General features: G+C 40.0%; 3 protein-coding genes across 5 annotated transcripts; 2 read left to right on the top strand and 1 right to left on the bottom strand.

Annotated features, from left to right (window-relative positions):
- The first annotated feature begins 4,306 nt into the window (after positions 1 to 4,306).
- On the top strand, positions 4,307 to 8,871 carry rbp7b (retinol binding protein 7b, cellular). Its single transcript, XM_021569930.3, has 4 exons — positions 4,307 to 4,540; positions 7,778 to 7,956; positions 8,216 to 8,317; positions 8,408 to 8,871. Exons 1-4 carry the CDS (start codon positions 4,468 to 4,470, stop codon positions 8,459 to 8,461), a joined length of 408 nt encoding a protein of 135 aa, XP_021425605.3. The 5' UTR covers positions 4,307 to 4,467; the 3' UTR covers positions 8,462 to 8,871.
- On the top strand, positions 8,764 to 12,062 carry cenps (centromere protein S). Its single transcript, XM_021569928.3, has 5 exons — positions 8,764 to 9,041; positions 9,163 to 9,286; positions 10,975 to 11,008; positions 11,286 to 11,352; positions 11,556 to 12,062. The coding sequence occupies exons 1-5, from the start codon at positions 8,955 to 8,957 to the stop codon at positions 11,661 to 11,663; spliced, it is 420 nt and encodes a 139-aa protein (XP_021425603.1). The 5' UTR covers positions 8,764 to 8,954; the 3' UTR covers positions 11,664 to 12,062.
- LOC110494662 (TAR DNA-binding protein 43) lies at positions 11,759 to 16,225 on the bottom strand. 3 transcript variants are annotated; one of them, XR_002469302.3, is made up of 6 exons: positions 15,391 to 16,225; positions 15,031 to 15,194; positions 14,358 to 14,498; positions 14,042 to 14,212; positions 12,898 to 13,948; positions 11,759 to 12,233 (listed from the first exon to the last, which is right to left on the bottom strand). XR_002469302.3 is itself a non-coding variant. In XM_021569927.3 (5 exons), exons 1-5 carry the CDS (start codon positions 15,629 to 15,631, stop codon positions 13,445 to 13,447), a joined length of 1,221 nt encoding a protein of 406 aa, XP_021425602.1. In that variant the 5' UTR covers positions 15,632 to 16,223; the 3' UTR covers positions 11,759 to 13,444. The 3 variants fall into 3 exon arrangements, 1 of the variants encoding a protein (XP_021425602.1); XR_002469303.3 differs by having other exon boundaries at positions 12,423 to 13,948; positions 15,391 to 16,223; XM_021569927.3 differs by having other exon boundaries at positions 11,759 to 13,948; positions 15,391 to 16,223.
- Between the last annotated feature and the right edge of the window lie 935 nt (positions 16,226 to 17,160).

Genomic DNA, 17,160 nt, shown 5'->3' with positions numbered 1-17,160 from the left:
CCTGTCTCTCATGAGGACCACCACAGGAAAGGAAGACCCAGAGTTACCTGTCTCTCATGAGGACCACCACAGGAAAGGAGGACCCAGAGTTACCTGTCTCTCATGAGGACCACCACAGGAAAGGAAGAACCAGAGTTACCTGTCTCTCATGAGGACCACCACAGGAAAGGAAGACCCAGAGTTACCTCTGCTGTAGAGGATAAGTTCATTAGAGTTAACTGGCTCTCATGAGGACCACCACAGGAAAGGAAGACCCAGAGTTACCTCTGCTGCAGAGGATAAGTTCATTAGAGTTAACTGGCTCTCATGAGGACCACCACAGGAAAGGAAGACCCAGAGTTACCTCTGCTGCAGAGAATAAGTTCATTAGAGTTAACTGGCTCTCATGAGGACCACCACAGGAAAGGAAGACCCAGAGTTACCTCTGCTGCAGAGGATAAGTTCATTAGAGTTAACTGGCTCTCATGAGGACCACCACAGGAAAGGAAGACCCAGAGTTACCTGTCTCTCATGAGGACCACCACAGGAAAGAAAGACCCAGAGTTACCTCTGCTGCAGAGGATAAGTTCATTAGAGTTACCAGCCTCAGAAATTGTAGCGCAAATAAATCCTTCACAGAGTTCAAGTAACAAACACATCTCAACATCAACTGTTCAGAGTATACTGCATGAATCAGGCCTTCATGGTCATATTTCTGCAAAACAAAACACTACTAAAGCACACCAATAATAAGAAGAGACTTGTTTGGGCCAAGAAACATGAGCAATGGACATTAGACCGGTGGAAATCTGTTCTTTAGTCTCATCAATCTTAATTTGAGATTTTTGGTTCCAACCGCTGTGTCTTTCTTACTGTACATATAAGTTCTGTCTGCATAAACCCATTTGAACTTGGCACTATAAGGTTCTTTCTGCAATCCAATCACAAACCTGAACAAATACAGACAGACCAATCAGAACACGTCTTTGACATTTCCCTCTAAGTATGGTCTAGCCAGCAATAATGGCACGGCAGCAAAAAACAAACCTGTCAGTAATCATTAAGTAAGTCATTTATCTAATCATAATACCTGTCGTAATGTATTTAGTGATGTCTTCTGAGTCTATCTATCATTTACGTATTCAAATAGCTACAGTTAGAACCTTATAGTCCCATTGTCTCGAAATGTTGTTGCACTTAATCATTCTCAATGTTGTAAGTTAGTCGTCACCAACCGGTCAATCGCTTTCTCCAAGCGGATCTCCAAGGCATTCCTAGTTGACCACTAAACACTTCTGTGAGGTGCTGCGTAGAATTTTTGTCTGACAAGTATTTTTTGTTGCTCATACAGGAGTAATAATTTGTTGGAAAAAATATATCTTATCAGGGGGTACTGCAGCATCCTCAGCACCCGTACTTCCCGTGGCTATGTATAGACCTACCACTGGCCAATCAGATAGCTCAGATCACCATGTCTGCACAGCTTCCTCAAGCCTAGACTGTAAAAAGAAGCCTTGAACGCACAGAAAAGTTGATACTGAGATTTCAAAAACTATGACTAGAGAGAGACTCAATGAATACACCAAAAAGCTTCTGATTTTACAAGTAAGTTCGTGTTTAAGTTGTTATTCAGCACTGTCAACACTTTGTTCAACACTTTTATAAGCCATAAAATGTGTTTTCTCCCTACTTCCACTCACACTACAACCAGCACTGCAGCTGGAATGAATGAGTAGCAAAGTGTTTCGATAAACATCCGTTGTTATTTATGGCTTGTCTTTTTTAATATCGAGAAATATTTCACTTTCTCTGGACAATGTCATAGGAGTAACAACATGAATTGGTGCATGAGGCAGAAATAATGAAGAGCTACTTGAGTTTCGCCATCAGCTGGAAGGCTGTCTCCTTTTCTCAGCGGAGGGAGGGAGAGTGGAGGGATGGTTGGTCAGGTGAGGCAGCCTACCTGTTGCTCCATCCCACCCCTCAGACTGACCATCAGTCCAGCTAATTATTATGCTCCATCGTCTGTGCCTCACAAGTAATACAACAAATTATCTATTACTAGTGTGATCATATACTATTTTTTCAATATCATTTCAAAATGGTCTGAGAACATTGGCAGGGCAATTCAAGCAGTGATAATGTATTGGGCCTATAGCCTACTGCACAAACCTCATTGATGCATAAGTTTTTAAGAATTGGTTAATGTTAATCTCGGCTTGCATTTTGACTCAGAAAGTGATCTTGACTCAGAAAAGGTTGGTGACCACTGTTGTAAGTGAAAGTGTGGTTTGTTCCGTATCACTTGAGGTTCAAAAAGGCTATGAATGAAGGATTCGCTAATGTTATTTTTTTACATCTGGGGACCGAACACCACTTTTCTACATACTGTACACAAATGGAATTACTGTAACACGTAGTCACTATTTAAACACAAGGAAATAAAATTACAGCTTTCACAGCCCTTTCTGCACAGATTCTTTATTTTTAACTGTGTGATTTCAAACTAAGGAATAGTTGAGCATAAATGTTGGGTGCTTGAAAAATCTATATGCCCCTTCATAGTTAATTTGATACTCACAGTCAGATTAATTTAATGCTTATAAACAGATATGAACACCAATTGCTTTCGTAGTATACCAAATTAAGGAAAGGGGATATTTAAAGTCACTACATACCACACCAGTCACCATACTGTGCAACAGTATTGCTTGCTAGTGATATCCTAGAAACAGCATAAATTCTGGAAGGATGGCTCTGTGGAGCATGTATCTAATTGCAGCCTGGAGCAGCTGCAAGCTTCAATAAATATGTATTGCGAAAAGGTTTCTAGCCTGTCTATTTATGGGTAACAGGATTTACATTTTATTAACAGGGTTGGCCTTAAAATGTGGGACAGATGTAAATAATACACTAATCACATGAAATAAATAATACTCTTCTGAAATTACTTTGTCAAAGCAACAAAATAATTAGGGCTTTACATTGATGGTGAAACTTGGAGAAATTTCGGGATTATCACTAGAAGTGATAGAACATGTCAAAATGCTGAATTTTGGCATTTTAGCAAGCCTTTATTCAAATTGAGAATCTGATTTATTGAATTCTCTATGTGGTCTATATTAAAGGGAATTCATTTAATATAAACGACTTTTAAAATTCAGTATTGGTGCACAATTTCTACTTAAAATATCAAAGGGAATCAAAAAGCACTCTTTTCGTGGAAAGACCCACATACTTTAAAAGCACATTTAGATTGTTGCAACGAATGCAATGACCCAATCTGATTGAACTATGAGGAGGGTCGGAATGACCAAAGCTTGTCTCTACTGCCATCTCTCTTTCATCATAATCAAATCAATTTATTATGAACTTGGCTAAAATAAAATGAAACATTGCTTTTGCCAAAAGCCAAACAATTGTGAGGAGCACACCTCATTAAAACTACAAGACATAGCTATCAAAAATATGTTTACAAAGCAGGATGTAGCCATGAAGGATAAAACAATGAAGGCAGTGAGATTGTTCAGAAGAGGCTGCTGGCAATATCGAGAGGATTTAGGCCTGAGGGATTTATACTCTCAATCAGAAACTTGACATGGTACACACTGCATGTATGACTTCAAATGAAAAGCTTTTTGTTGTAAATTTGAATTGACTTACCTGGTTAACACATACAATTGAGGGATGAGAACGAGTGCCACAAAGATTGGATTAATTATCTGACTGCAAATAAAAGGTTTCTAAGACCAGAATTAGTTCATGTTCATTTAGAATAAGTTACTAATTGAAAACATGTCATCAATAGTACAAAGACAAGTAAAGAAATCGCCATCAGATTATTTTTCACAACACAAGAAGCCACCAACTAGTTATTGTTCATTGTCATCATAGAAATGAGACCCATACCCAATCTGTGAATAGACCTTAACACCTCCAATACTTGCAATTTATCATTTGATCCCTTGGTATGATATTCCGGGTATACTGTGCTAATGCGTAATGTAGCATTGTGCCCATTCATTTTGAATAAACTCTGCCAAAGAAGTGAGAGGTGATAGGCCTTGATGACACATCCTCCCCAGTTCTAACTACTGTGAAAATGATCATCTAACCAGGCTTTTCATCATACTCTGGTGTGCGTCCATGTGAATGAAACTGTATAACATGTATTCTAGTCCCCTTTCACATTGTTGGAAAGAGAGACACTAAAGAATGTGCACATATGTTTGATGCATTATAGCCTACTCTATTTCGAGACGCCTATCTCAAATGTTATTTCCTCATATAATTGTGCAAAAAGTCACGTTCCGCCCTCCACCAGGCTACTCCTCTACTCTATTGTCCAACTAAGCAACCAACTACGAGAGGTAAACCAAACCCCCGCCCTATATTAACACACCATGGGACATCCTAGAGACTTGAAATCTCTTCATTCTAACAACTGCTGTCTATTGAAGGTTTGAGACGGCCACACAAGTATCCACCATGCCTACCGACTACAGTGGCACATGGGACATGACTAGTAATGAAAACTTTGAAAGTTACATGGTTGCTCTTGGTAAGTTCTCTTTTTACATTTTCTTCTGTTTTTAGGCAAGTGACTTTGATTACAATAATATTGACTATTTATTGGTTAATTAATTAGGGTGAGTATTGGTAAAGTGGGACACGTTATGAAAAAGTGTATCCCGAACACCTTACCGAATCATCCCATTGTCTTAACCCCCAACATGATATTCTAAACAGCTTAAGAAAGAAATATTAAACACAGGATGGATGGCTCTTTTCTACAAACACAAATTGTGCTGAGGCCACATTTTTTAAGTTGATGCTGGCAAATTGGGACACCTTGATTGACAAAGTGGGACACTTCATTCTTTATTGTAAAGAAGGATAAATTAAAGTATATGAGTATTTTCAATATTTGTATGATAAACTTCAATTGTTCATACAAATTAAATGTATAAAAACATGCTTTATGTATTTTTGTGGAACATTAAGAATTATCATTTATAATTATTGTTATCATCATCATCATTCTTGATATTAATTCTATGATGTAGCCTATATGTAATTGTATAGCCTATAAATAAAATGAACTTCATCTAGATCTATCAGCTCAACATTCTCAACATTACACTCTAACGGACATTTTGTAGAATGAAACCAGAAAGACCTTACCCCTCAACAATTTCATTGACTGTTTTATTGTCAAATACAGCAAAATACACTTTTTTAGTCATCACCTGTAAGGTTCTGAATATAGCTAGCTAGGATTTTTTATGTTGGTTAGGTAATATCTTTCTAAGTAAAATGCAGTTTTGCTATTTTACCTTTATTTAACTAGGCAAGTCAGTTAAGAACAAATTCTTATTTTCAATGATGGCCTAGGAACAGTGAGTTAACTGGCTGTTCAGGGGCAGAACAACAGATTTGTACCTTGTCAGCTCAGGGGTTTGAACTTGCAACTTTCTGGTTGCTAGTCCACCACTCTAACCACTAGGCTACCCTTTTTATAGCACGCTAGGTGATAGCAGATTTGAAGAAAATGAAATGCAACATGTGATCCTATTTAGAAAACGGATTTCTATTAAGAAAACATGTATTTCATAATCCCCTGAAATATATTTTCTGCATTAAAATGGCCTAGAGGAGTGTCCCATTTTGACAGTAGGCGATTGGCATACTGGGACACTGTCAAAAGGCCAATATTCTAAAAAGGTGGGAGTAGTAAGAAAACGATTTACAGTCATTTTGATTTACAATGACATCCCATTACAAAATAGGTCGTAATTAGTCACTGAATATCCTTTCTTTGTTTTTTATAACCTTAACGTTAGGCATCTAGAGACAGGTGTCATTACACGGAATGCCACGCCCACAATGATTATCATCACATACGTCCTCACTAACACACAGGCACAATGTTAATGTACACATTTAAAGATATCCATTACAAAGCTTAAGTGTCACACTTTGCCAGGTGTCCCACTTAACCAATACTCACTCTATCTGTTGGTAATTAATTAATGCAGACATTAGGTAGGGTAGTGTACCGTTTTATTCAACTGAAATTATCTTTGATTTTTTTCACTTTTATTGATTAATTAGATAGGCCTATATCTTCAAATCAATACGTTTTCATAATTCTAATTTCTCTTTTCTGTCAGTAATTCAAAACAATAATAACATGTATGTGATTGTTATTGTCTGAACTCTATGCATTTGTGTAAATGTTTTATTTAGTATGTGACACATATGGGGGCACCTGCAGGGTTAGGGCTACTTTCTAAATGTAATATGTTACAGTGACCAAAAGTGTAATCAGTAACATACATTTTGTATTAGCCTACACCAAAATCTGTAACATAATCGTATTACTTAGCCTGGCTGCAGCACTTGAGACCAAGAGGAGTGCAACCAATTCATTACCTCCAAAAACAAGCAATCCTGTCAAAACAACAACATTCATCCGGGAGGGACAGAAAAGGCCCAAGTATCCTCCTACGAAGCCAGAAACTGGACACCTAGCCATGGCCCGGGACTGGAAGATGCTTGTCGATTTTGGCCAGCAACTCATTTTTCCACCTGAGATTGCTTCTACCAACCTTAGGCCAGACATGGTACTCTGGTCCCCTTCACGAAAGGCTGTGTACATCATAGAGCTCACAGTCCCGTGGGAAAACTCTGTTGAAGAGGCCTACGAGCATAAGAAACTGCGTTACACAGAGTTGGCAGCAGACGCAACTCAGCGTGGCTGGAATGCAAAAGTCTGGCCAGTTGAAGTGGGATGCAGAGGATTCGTGGCTTCTTCCACCATCAGGTTGCTGAAAGAACTTGGAATCCATGGACAGGCTCTGCGGCAGACCGTCAGAGCAGTTTCTCAAGCAGCTGAAAGAGGCAGCCAGTGGATCTGGATCAAACGGAAGGACCCTTGCTAGGCTATAACTTCATGACCCCCCACCCCCACCTGAGAACCCAATTCAGATCCCTCCAACTTGAGGAGGGCATATGAGGTATGCGGTCAGCTGTAGGGCTGGCTCAGGGAAGAGGACGCTCCTGCCTTGCATAGTCCCGTGGGAAATCTTAATTGGGCATGGGACACAAGCTAAGGCTTGATCACCCTTTAGCTGGCCACCTTTGATGAGGGTGTTTAGTGATTAAAGGCCGAAACACCCACTGATTCGAAGGCACACTACTGAGGATGTGTCCCAAAATCGACATCTTAACCCAGTCTAAGAAATAAACTTCCCATGCCACTCTGTCAACATCACAGCAAATCTCATGTGAGTGCATTCCATCTATTGGCACAATGGACAGTTTTTAACATCTCGTCCCGTGTTTTAAGATTCTTCAGTTACTTTTGGATTACTTTCCCCGCCAGAGGCATTAGAAGAAGACAAAAAGGATTCATCAAACACATTTGGTGTCCTCATAGTGGTCTGTGACTTGTGGTCAGACTTGCTCAGGTGGAACAAACTTAAACTTTTAATGCTAAATTATAATATATATTATTATAATATACATTGAGAGTACAAAACATTAAGAACACCTTCCTAATATTGAATTGCAATGTCTATCTTCTTTCTTTTGCTCAACATGCTCACCAGTAGAATTATAACTCCATATAATATGAATCTTAACTTCTTTCGAAATACATTCTGAAGAATTCAAATGTGTAACTTTGGAATTATGATTCATAGCCTAGCTCACCAGTTTCCTACTGAGAATGGATTGGAAATGTTCAGTCCCTTAGGATATATTTGTAACACATGCAGGATTTTTTTCCTTACAGGCATTGATTTTGCAACACGCAAGATTGCAAACATGTTGAAACCTCAGAAAGTGATTGAGCAAGACGGGGATTCTTTCACCATCAAAACATTCACTACCTTCAAAAACTACACAGTCTCATTCAAGATTGGGGAAGAGTTTGAGGAGGTGACCAAAGCCATGGATAACAGAAAAGTCCAGGTAGAAACTTGCAATTTACAGTTCCTATGGGCGCCGGCACTTTATAATTTACGTCATATCATTATCATGATGAATTGGTCCATTTTTGTTATTTTGCTCCTTATTGCTTATTGAACTGTGGCCATTAATATGGCAACATTGAGGACAATATGTAACAGAGCTGTCTATAAGCCTGTTTCAAGCAAGCTGGCGCTGTCCCAGGTGTTTTAAAGTTATGGTCCACACAACCCATTATGATAAGTACTCTTGTTAATTACAGACGGTGGTCAACTGGGACAATGATAAACTGGTGTGTGTTCAGAAGGGAGAGAAGAAGAACAGAGGGTGGACACACTGGATAGAAGGAGATGAGCTCTATCTGGCATGTAGCATGTACTCATATCTTTTAACTACATTGATGGCATTTGTATTAGTAGGTCTAACTGTTATGCATTTTTCCTCTCTCTTATAGGAAATCACCTGTGGGGATAAAGTCTGCAAGCAGATTTATAAAAGGAGTGCTTGATAATTCTTTCACCATAAAGTTTGCACAATATTTCTTCAACCTTACATTTGCTAAATATTCTTCATAAATGTATCACTAATATGACATGCTCATGGTATGTTTTGAGTATGCAAAATAGTTCAAATAAAATAGTCAACATTTTAACAACATGAATAAAAATAACATGATATACATTTGAGGATTTCGTGACTATGTACAATACATTTAATCTACTAAAAACCATGAATAAAGCACTGGACCATGAATGCATTGTTTTGTAATACTCCAGCCCAGCAGGTGGTGCTATAGGCCTAGTATTGGTTCAATTGGATGACACCATCCGCCTTTCTAAGCGCGCAATTTTTCAAGTTTAGCGGAATTTGATTTGTCGTAAAGATTATCCCATGCCCATTAAATAGCTACTATAGAAACGATTGTACATATTGTTTCGTTTTCTGTTTTAAAAATCATCTGGTGAAAAAGTGTATGAGTAAACCAGTGTGGTAGGCTATGTATGCTATCCACTACTAGCTGCCTAGCTAACGTGAACTGTCGGGAGAAAATGCCAACAGCAATGGACGAGGAGGAAAGAAAACTTCAGGTGCAACTTTAACCTTTGATTTATTAATTCACAATTATATATGTGTCATGGAAGCACGTGTTGTCAGTTAGATGAAGATGGACAAAGCTAGTATTTACTTATGTTTCCACTAAACACGTAGAGACTGAAAGCAGCAGTCCACTATACAGTGGGAAGACTGTGTCAAAGCATTGGTGAGGATCATCAGAAGGAATTCAGTCGACAGGTTATAGCAGCAATAGCTGAAACGACGTTCAGGCAATGTGGTGAGTATTATAATAACAAACATCAACAAATAATGTATTTAGGGAAGGAGAGATTGCTGTGCATGACTGGTATGAGTTCGTTATGAACATCTTTGTGCACGGTCTCCACCTTGGGTTTGCTCTGTCCAAGCACCAGTCAAATTCACATGTTATTCTGTCCCAGTCCAGAAACTGCCCCTACGTGGGATGGATTTGATTGGTAAACGTGGTAATACTGTAGTTCCAACTAGCCAAATGACAGGCTTGGTATTCTTGTCAACATATTATTTACATATTCGGGTCTTGGGGGGTTTACTGGAAAATCTTGAGACTCAAAAGGATTTGTCCAAACACCCCCATGTCTTCCTTTCCTCGTCGTTTTCCTGAAAGACCAAGGATAGATGGGCAGATGACCATACATACATTGACTATCAAGTCCTCTGACGTCAGCGTCATAAATAAAAAATAACACTTTCTGTGAATCTCAATGGTCAGATGTAGATTGTTCCCCTTGTCTCCTTTCCTTCATCTGTACTGATGTGGCAAAAAATAGTCAGGCAGCCTAGCGGAGGTTGTGACTAGATGGAGTACAGCTAGGATCGGAAGTGACTTTTCGTAGCAGATTAGGATAGCATTTTAGCTGACCCTAACACTTTCCTAACCATAAGCTAATTCCCCTAACCTGTTATGTTAATACTCCTTACCTGCTACGAAAAAATAACTTCCGGTCGTAGCTGTATACCACGTAGTCAAAATCCCTAGCGGTTAGAGAGTTGGGCCAGTAACCGAAGGGTCACTGGTTCGAATACCCAAGCCGACAAGGTGAAAAATATAGCTCTGGGAAAAATTAAGCGTCCCCTGCAAAATAATCAGTTTCTCTGGTTTTATTGTTTATAAGTATGTGTTTGGGTAAAATTCTCATTTTTGTTTTATTCTATAAACTACTGACAACATTTCTCCCAAATAAAAATATTGTCATTTAGAGCATTTATTTGCGGAAAATGACAACTGGTCAAAATAACACAAAATATTCGGTGTTGTCAGACCTCGAATAATGCAAAGAAAATAAGTTCATATTCATTTTTAAACACCATACTAATGTTTTAATTTAGGAAGAGTTCAGAAATCAATATTTGGTGGAATAACCCTGATTTTCAATCACAGCTTTCATGTGTCTTTCACATTGATGTTGGGTGACATTATGCCACTCCTGGCACAAAAATTCAAGCAGCTCGGTTTTGTTTGATGGCTTGTGACCATCCATCTTCCTCTTGATCACATTCCAGAGGTTTTCAATGGGGTTCAGGTCTGGAGATTGGGCTGGTCATGATCTGGTGGTCCTCCATCCACACCTTGATTGACTTGGCTGTGTGGCATAGAGCATTGTCCTGCTGGAAAAACCAATCCTCAGAGTTGTGGAACATTGTCATAGAAGGAAGAAAGTTTTCTTCCAGGACAACCTTGTACGTGGCTTGATTAATGCGTTCTTCACAAAGACTAATCTGCCTTGCGGAAGCACCCCCAGTTCATCACCGATCCTCCAAGTTTCACAGTGGGGGCGAGACCTGGAGAGGCCTACAAGCCAGTGTCTCGCACCCACTGTGAAATTTTGGTGTAGGATCGGTGATGATCTGGGGGCCACTTTACACTGAAATTCTTTTGCTTGTATGTTTCAGATGATTGACAGCATTTCTTTTTTTCCTTTTTAGATATTTTTGCAAAGGACTTGGAGGCCTTCGCAAGGTAAAAGGTCTTCACACAGCTTGTATTGATGTTATGAAATCCGTGTTTATTGACTGACAATCCTGCTGTAACAAATGAATGATTTCCAGTCCCTCATTTATGCAATGTTCAGTTAGGTGGGGCGGGGGGGTGATTGGCCTCAAATGCTCTGCAGGGGCCATTGTAAACAGAATAAAAGGTTCCTTCAGCAAGTATAAATCAAATCAGGCAAGACCATGAAGGTTAATAATTTGCTTGCTTCATAATCAGATTAAAACTAACGTGTGGTAAATTGTAGGCATGCCAAAAGAAGCACAGTATCGGTAGAGGATGTGAAGCTTACAGCTCGTCGAAGTACAGCACTGGTGGGTATTGGCTAATTTAACAATAAGTCACAGGTTTGATTAACAGTCAGTTCTTGAAGCTTTATTGTATCGTTTTATGATGGACCCAACCCGACAACTGTTTTTATGGTACCAGTCATATTTGGACCCTTATTAGGGAGTTGCTTTCCACAGCAACATAGGTATTGTCCCCTACGTTTGAAATAACGAACACTCTTTTCTAGGCTAACTTCATACAAAGGAAGAGTGAAGAGATTGCCAGCGCCAACCAGGAGCAGAGAGACACAAGGAAGAAGATTGCAGGGAAGAGGAAGAATACAGAGATGGTGTAGGGAGGGAAAACTTGCTACCCTAGTACTAAGCGATTATACAGACAGTTAATAGCATGTGTACTTTTACTAATACAGCATCAACTGCTCGACCAAACTGGCAGAAAATATTTATTGATTACAATTCCAAGTGGTACAGCAATATTATCTTCATTGGCTGAAATGTAAGCACTGTTCCAATGTCTTCTCCAAATGTATTTACAGATCTACACATTAACATCAGTTCAATACAATTTTGAAGGGCAACAGGTGTTCCCATTCACCATTGAGATGTGCTGTAATATCCTGTGTACACAATCTGAAATATCAACCTGTTCATTGTCTTGTCCCAAAGAATAGATTAGTTCTACCCAATGCTGCAATGTTATTTTAAAATAGCCAAATAAACAATACTTGTCATCAGGTCTGATTAGAAATGTATCCAAACTTACTACCCCATTCTGACTCCTTTTAGGTTACCATAAATATAAGAGACCCCATTTCAAGCCTGTGAGGACTTCAGTCTTCATCCTTCAGGACACTGACTCCAGTCCGGGTTCAGATGGAAACCTCGGTCAGCAGTGTCCAAGGTCCCTAGATATGTGAATTAAATTAGATTTCGACAACTCAAATGTCACAAAAGTACCCAATATTCATATAAGCATATCTATTCAAAAACAAAGTTTTATTAGAGAACTCTTATTTGACATGTCTAAAACACCTTTGAAACACACTGGGAAATATGACAACCACACCACTCCATGCTCTCACACCAACACTCACGTCCCCAGTGTCCTCGGCAGGTGTCATCCACATCAAGTTCACACTTACAGAGCATCAATAACAAGGAAAGAAACCACACACACCATACAGCATTCAGGTCAGGTAGGTTATATAAGCAAGACAAATATTCAGCACAACATTCCACACTACATTTGTGTACTACTTCTGCACTTGATCAATAAGGGTAGGAAAAATTGCTACAATAAAAGATCTTGAAGTACTACTAAATGAAAGTCCATTTTAGGGGGAAGGAGCTTGTAGCATCTGCAGCTTCCATTCACTCTCACAAAAGCAGTCAAATTGGGCTCTTTCATCGCACAACCAGTCCGTTTCACGCTTTCTTTTTCTCTCTCCGTTCGCTCACTCATCGATTCACTCTTCGCCACAAGCCATCCTCAGTCGCACTCATGAGTTCTTAAAATGTCAGCTGCGCAGTTCTTTCCATTAAAAAGTGGATAAAAAATGAAACACCCACCGTCTTTTAGAACATGCGGAGTGAAGCCGTTGTTTGATGGCAAAGCATTTACAGATGGGAAGAGGGAGAGTGATACTGACATCACCCAAAGAATGCTGCCAAAGAGGAGCTTCTTCCCGGGAAAATGGAAGAGAAGTGAACTGCAGAAGAGATTGTAGTGAAGGTTTTTCCATTGAACTTGACTGCAAATAAAGTTGCACTTAAACATTTCAGTTTCAACCAGATTCTTTCCAATGCAAGATTGTTGTCAAATATATGGATGAATAGTGAATCATAGTGATTTCTCATGCATTTTCAGAAACATCACAACTCACAATACATGCCTTTAAGAATCCAGTTGAAAATAGGTCAGGACAAACTTAAAGTAGCACTTAAGCTGAACACTCTGGTAAATAATAATTCACCTCAAACACTTTCTAAATTAAATCTTGAGCATTTTCCAAATTTACAAAACATTTGACAAAAGCGTTTAGCTATCAGATACGTGTAACACCAGAAATAGATTTGGAAAAAGACATCTCACAATACTTACCATACAAACTATTACTTACATACCCCACCCTGAAGACTTGGACTCCATACTGGAGCCAAATCCTCCTGAGCTAAACCCACTACCACTGGTTGTTGAATTAGAACCGGTACCCCAACCTAGACTGGCTGAGCTGGTGCCGTAGTTACTGTTGCCTGTGCTGTAGGCCTGGCTCTGATCCCTGGTGGAGCTAGTCTGCCCAGTAGAGGTGGTGCCCGAGGTGGCAGTCTGCCCTTGTTGACTAGCCAACATACCCATCATTCCCCAACTGCTCTGCAGGGCAGCTTGAGCAGCAGCCATCATGGCAGGGTTCAGACTAAAGTTGCCAAAATTAGCCATATTACTCCCAGCACTGCTCCCTAACCCTGTGCGGTTACTACCAAAGCCTTGAGCCCCAAACCCATTTCCAAACCGCCCTGCTCGCTCCATCATCTGCCTACTGCCGTGCTTTGGCTCAGCGTTTGAGATGTGCACGCTGACCCCCTTAATAATCAGGTCCTCTCCACATAGGGAACTGGCAACCTGGACAGAAAAAAAAACATGCCAGTGACATTAAAGGGGTAATTCAGCAGATGGCAAAAAAAAGAATGTCTTTCAATTTGCAGTGGCACCAACCTGGTCATCAGCAAAGCTGACGAAGGCAAAGGCACGAAAGGGCTTGGGGATGAAGACATCAGTGACCTCGCCATACTGCATGAAGAACTGGCGCAGCTCATCAGCGGAAATGTCTTCAGTGCAACGGCCTACAAACACTTTCCTGCTTCTCATGGGCTCATCTGGACCTTGCTGTTTTACAAAAGGTAGAAAAAAAGTATTGCACATTAACAATATATGGCATTAGGGGGAGGTGGTGGGACTGTGCGATCTGAAATAAGCGCTCTTGCCATTAATGATCTATGTTACTACATGCCATACAGATACAAACACCTACCTTGGAGTTGGGGAGTTTGCAGTCACACCATCTTCCATCAATCATGTGGCGTTGAGAGATCACTTTATCTTGAGTTTCATACTCAGTAAACCTCACAAAGCCAAATCCCTTTGAGTTTCCAGTCTTCACATCTCGTTTCACCTGTAAGTAGGAGCATGGGGTTAAAACCTACATTTCCCCTTTAAACATTTTGGGTTAATCTGCAGTTGCTACATTCATTTTGGGACATAAATGATATGTACCCATTGATTCATGAAGAATTTAACTAAGAACTGCCTTATGAGCTTAGTTAAATGTACATACCGCATCACAACCCAAAATAAGCTTTACTCCAATGTTTGTTAAAGTAAGAGAAACACTATACCATCAAAACATAGTTAAAACTATTATGTTGATATCATTGATGGTCAGTCCTTGCATCCATAGCTCAATCTATGAATTTGAGCGTGGCTATGTTTCTCCAGATCCAACCCGTAGCAAAATGGTGGTGGAGAGAACGCTTTGTCATTGTTTAAACTGCTCACTGCCGCTTTAAAATGTCTCAAATGTTAGTTTAGTAGGAACCACAGATATAGCAAGGCCTTGCACATTAGAGCTGTGTAAAAGGGAAGAAAAATGGATCCACAGCACTCAAGTGACCAGCATGAATGAAATTGCTAATCAGATACTTTACCTGTACCATGATGACTTCCCCGAAGGTGCTGAAGTAATCTTTCAGGTCCTGTTCAGATGTTTTCCATGGCAATCCCAGTACAATCAGGTCTGAAGTCTTCATGTCACCCCTCTTCATCTTTACAGCCGAGGAGGCATCAATCTCGTCCATTTTCCTTTTGTTGTCTGAAATAGTGTGGTACAGCTCATTCAATCGCTGTTGGAACACTACAGACATTTGCCTGGCTAGATACTCATTCCATGTGTTGCATATAACTAGGGAACAGTTGACGCTTGAATAATTTATTATACATTTATTGTAATGCATTTGTCCACCAGTTGGTGGCTAATAAAATAACACGTAAAAAGTCCGTCACCATACCTTTGGGATAATTGACAACATAGACCAAATTGCCCCAGCCGTTTTCAGGTGCATGAAGAATCCCTTCCACCAAACGGACCCCTCGCATGCACTGCGAAACTGGACTCCTGAATCGTAGGCCGCAGGCCCCTGGAAACTGAGCTGCCACAGTAGAAAGCAACACTGTGCCATCATCCTCGGATGGGATCTCCATGGGCTCCTCATTCTCTTCTTCGGCCACGCGAATGTACACCTCTGCCATTTTTACGCACAACGCCTTTTCTTAGACCAAAACACAGCACTGGCAAGCTTACGTTAGATAGTCAAGTGTTTAGAGGGCTATGCCCGACGACACGAACCGATTGGTACAAAACAGTCGTGAAAAAAAACAGGTTTTGCAACAAACAAAAATAGTTTAGATATTTAAATGGACGCTATTTATCTTGATTAAACCAAATTGTATTTAAACGACATAGAGTTTGAGATATTCTCGCAAACGAGGCTACCACGGTCCCACTCCCAGTGTTCCTTTGTTAGGTTGGCTAGCTAACGTTAGCTAGCTGTGTCATCGACACCGGACGACGACCTCGCTATAGCAATGTGGCTATGAATGCGCTAACGGCGTCTATCGCACTGTTGGTCCTACAAATTGAAATGTGGTCTAAGAAAACTGAAATCGAGCAATCATATAATTAACGTGAAGTCTTAACTCCGTTTTCTTATCTAACATGCACGTATCACTGCAGATGTAAAGCAAATATTTACGCTCAAAAGCATCTGCGACAACATGAAACACCGCTGTACTTTCAGATCAAAATGGCATTATGTCAGTCATGGAGGAAGTACGTCATGTCAGATCATCTCATTGTAAACGGAGGGATGGTGTTGTGCATCTAGGAAATTACAGAACATGATAAATAATTATTTCAAGGGAACTACACAATTTTTACTGTGATCTCTTAAAACATTTGTATTTTCCTAAAAGAATGTAACCTTGGGTAAACTGATTATACCATCTGAGATCCATACTCGAGGACAACTGGGACGTCCCCCCCTATGTAAAGATTGGATGAACCCATTTTCTTCCCTCCATGACTTTCTGTGACAACTGGGGACCAATGAACGTTTCGTCTATAAGGGATACAGCTTCTGTCAAATTCAATTTTCATGACAGCAGGTTAGGAGAATGCGGAGAAATGGTAAAGGTTAGCCATAATACCCCAAAATTGTAATTGACGTCAATTTCACAAAAACTGTATCCCATCTAGACAAGATCAGGGAACAAGCGTCACCAACATTCCGGATAGGAATTCCAGGCTGCTGGCCCGCTCTCCATGTTGTTGTTAGCCATAGCAACATGCATCACGGGAGGGAAGAAAGCACCTCAAATGGCTAGTTTGTTGAAATGATACTGTACACACTTGGGGCGCTAGTAATGTCTACAAGCCACCCCTGGACGTCCCACTTCTGACACCCCAATCCATTGCACCAACAGGAATTAGAACCAAGGTTGCCCGACCACAATGCGCAAGCCACAACCCCAATATATGTTTATAATGGGCTTAAACGGCTGGGGTCGCGTAACATGAATGCAAAACAAACACAGGAGTCAACTATTCATTAAAACCCCTATCTGCCAAGACAAAAACAACCAACCATTAGGGTCACGTACAAACATTTTAAGTAACCTATTGCGCTTTTACTTTGCATTGTTGGAATGTGGTTTGGTGAGGGTTCCTTTCATTATTTGCACTAACAGGCAATACAGTTAATCTACATATAAACTAGAAA

The sequence above is a fragment of the Oncorhynchus mykiss genome, chromosome 17 (assembly GCF_057628025.1).
Source record: "Oncorhynchus mykiss isolate SJ-2025 chromosome 17, ASM5762802v1, whole genome shotgun sequence".
Taxonomy (NCBI): Eukaryota; Metazoa; Chordata; class Actinopteri; order Salmoniformes; family Salmonidae; genus Oncorhynchus; species Oncorhynchus mykiss.
Note: the sequence above shows the minus strand (reverse complement) of the source record. Positions and strands in the feature narration are given on the sequence as shown.

Coding starts and splice junctions, on each gene's coding strand:
- rbp7b (XM_021569930.3), top strand. CDS start 4,468: ATGCCTACCGACTACAGTGGCACATGGGACATGACTAGTAATGAAAAC. Junction 7,957..8,215: donor TGGATAACAGAAAAGTCCAG/GTAGAAACTTGC, acceptor TGTTAATTACAG/ACGGTGGTCAACTGGGACAA. Junction 8,318..8,407: donor AAGGAGATGAGCTCTATCTG/GCATGTAGCATG, acceptor TCTCTCTTATAG/GAAATCACCTGTGGGGATAA.
- cenps (XM_021569928.3), top strand. CDS start 8,955: ATGCTATCCACTACTAGCTGCCTAGCTAACGTGAACTGTCGGGAGAAA. Junction 9,287..10,974: donor AACGACGTTCAGGCAATGTG/GTGAGTATTATA, acceptor TTTCCTTTTTAG/ATATTTTTGCAAAGGACTTG. Junction 11,009..11,285: donor GACTTGGAGGCCTTCGCAAG/GTAAAAGGTCTT, acceptor GGTAAATTGTAG/GCATGCCAAAAGAAGCACAG.
- LOC110494662 (XM_021569927.3), bottom strand. CDS start 15,631: ATGGCAGAGGTGTACATTCGCGTGGCCGAAGAAGAGAATGAGGAGCCC. Junction 15,195..15,390: donor TGTTGTCAATTATCCCAAAG/GTATGGTGACGG, acceptor ACACTATTTCAG/ACAACAAAAGGAAAATGGAC. Junction 14,499..15,030: donor GGGAAGTCATCATGGTACAG/GTAAAGTATCTG, acceptor TCCTACTTACAG/GTGAAACGAGATGTGAAGAC.